General features: G+C 41.0%; 1 protein-coding gene across 2 annotated transcripts in view; it reads right to left on the bottom strand.

The window, feature by feature from the left end:
- Clhc1 (clathrin heavy chain linker domain containing 1) overlaps nucleotides 1–1,493 on the bottom strand; it is a 29,566-nt gene that overhangs the window by 18,713 nt on the left and 9,360 nt on the right. Inside the window, exon 4 of one of the 2 annotated variants that reach the window (XM_021176939.1) lies at nucleotides 917–1,050. The exons of the other annotated variant lie outside the window; for it this stretch is intronic. Coding sequence (XP_021032598.1) covers nucleotides 917–1,050 — 134 coding nt within the window. The remainder of the gene's footprint in view (nucleotides 1–916; nucleotides 1,051–1,493) is intronic. 2 annotated transcript variants of the gene reach the window in all.

Genomic DNA, 1,493 nt, shown 5'->3' with positions numbered 1-1,493 from the left:
TAACCCTACTATTACCAAATGCCAGAGAATTTGAAAACCTGGGTTGATAAAAACACAGCTTCTTCAATATAGGTGAAATATGTCTTTCTAAAGTTGGGCTATACAGAGAAACTCTGTCTCGGAAAACCAAAAAAAAAAAAAAAAAAAAAAAAAAAAAAAACCGCTTTAAGTTCTGGAGTTACTATCCTTAGTCTTATGAGTCATAATCTCTTCATCAAAGTAATCTCTCCAAATTCTACATGAAGCTGGGATATGAAACCAGTAAACTCAGACATCACCATGAATGTCTTTCAGCAAACTTACTACACTACAGTTGTTAATGCACCAGTGGCTCTCAATCAGAATAATCAGAACTTCAGATATCACCCACTGGACTCAATCACCAAGTTTCTGACATTATAAGTCTGAGATAAGATCCTCAAATGTGTGTGTGTGTGTGTTGTACATGTTCAGCAAGAGTGTGTGGATATGAATGGTTTATACCAGCTGTCTTCCTCAAGCCAATGAGCTCTGGGGATCCACTTGTTTCCACCAGTCTCTGTCCACCCCAGAACTGGATTACAGATCAGGCACTGGCTTTTGCATGGGATGAACCTTGAGTTTGCACAGTAAGCACTTTACTGACTAATCTTACCAACTCCACAGATCTCCAGTTCTAATAGTTCTCAAATGATGCCAACATTGATATGAGAGCTTCTGACTGCACACCATGTGACCTGGGCAGATTGTAAGTCTTCACATTCTTCAGGACTGCTTGAAGTTTGCTCTATCCTGGATCCACAGTACCCTGCCTAAAGTTGCTTGTACAACTGAATGTATTCATATATGAGCATCTTATACTAGCTTGTGTAAGAGACAGCCAACTGGACACACTGGGGAATGTCTCTGGAATAGAACTGTACACAAGACACTGCACCTGGGATAGGTCTCCAAAGCTGTCTGGAGGGAGCACAGAGCTTTACTTCTTTCTTGTCATACTCCATTCTCAGCTGCTTCATCTGATCTATTTGCGATTGAATTGCTGTGGAATTATTTTCAATAATCCTCATTCTTCAAAACAAAACAGAAAAGTTTTCATATGCTTGTCACAACCAATCTAATTCTTGATTCACAATATTTTAAAAAAGACTAGATTTTTGTTTTATTTGGCTAATTATAATTTGAGCCATTATGAACTAGAAGTTTAAAATCCATACTCAGAAGGCGACAGACCACAAATAAGGAAAAATTCCCTCTCAGATCGCCAATAAAAGCATAATACAAGCTGGGTGGTGGTGGCGCATGCCTTTAATCCCAGCACTTGGGAGGCAGAGTCAGGTGGATTTCTGAGTTTGAGGCCAGCCTGGTCTACAGAGTGAGTTCCAGGACAGCCAGGGCTATACAGAGAAACCCTGTCTTGAAAAAGAATCAGGCCGAGCAGTGGTGGCTCAGGCCTTTAGTCCCAGCACCTGGGAGGCAGAGTCAGGTGGATTTCTGAGTTCAAGGCCAGCGTG

The sequence above is a fragment of the Mus caroli genome, chromosome 11 (genome assembly GCF_900094665.2).
Source record: "Mus caroli chromosome 11, CAROLI_EIJ_v1.1, whole genome shotgun sequence".
Classification (NCBI taxonomy): Eukaryota; Metazoa; Chordata; class Mammalia; order Rodentia; family Muridae; genus Mus; species Mus caroli.
The sequence above is the reverse complement of the archived record's forward strand: the minus strand, read 5'-3'. Positions and strand labels throughout refer to the sequence as shown.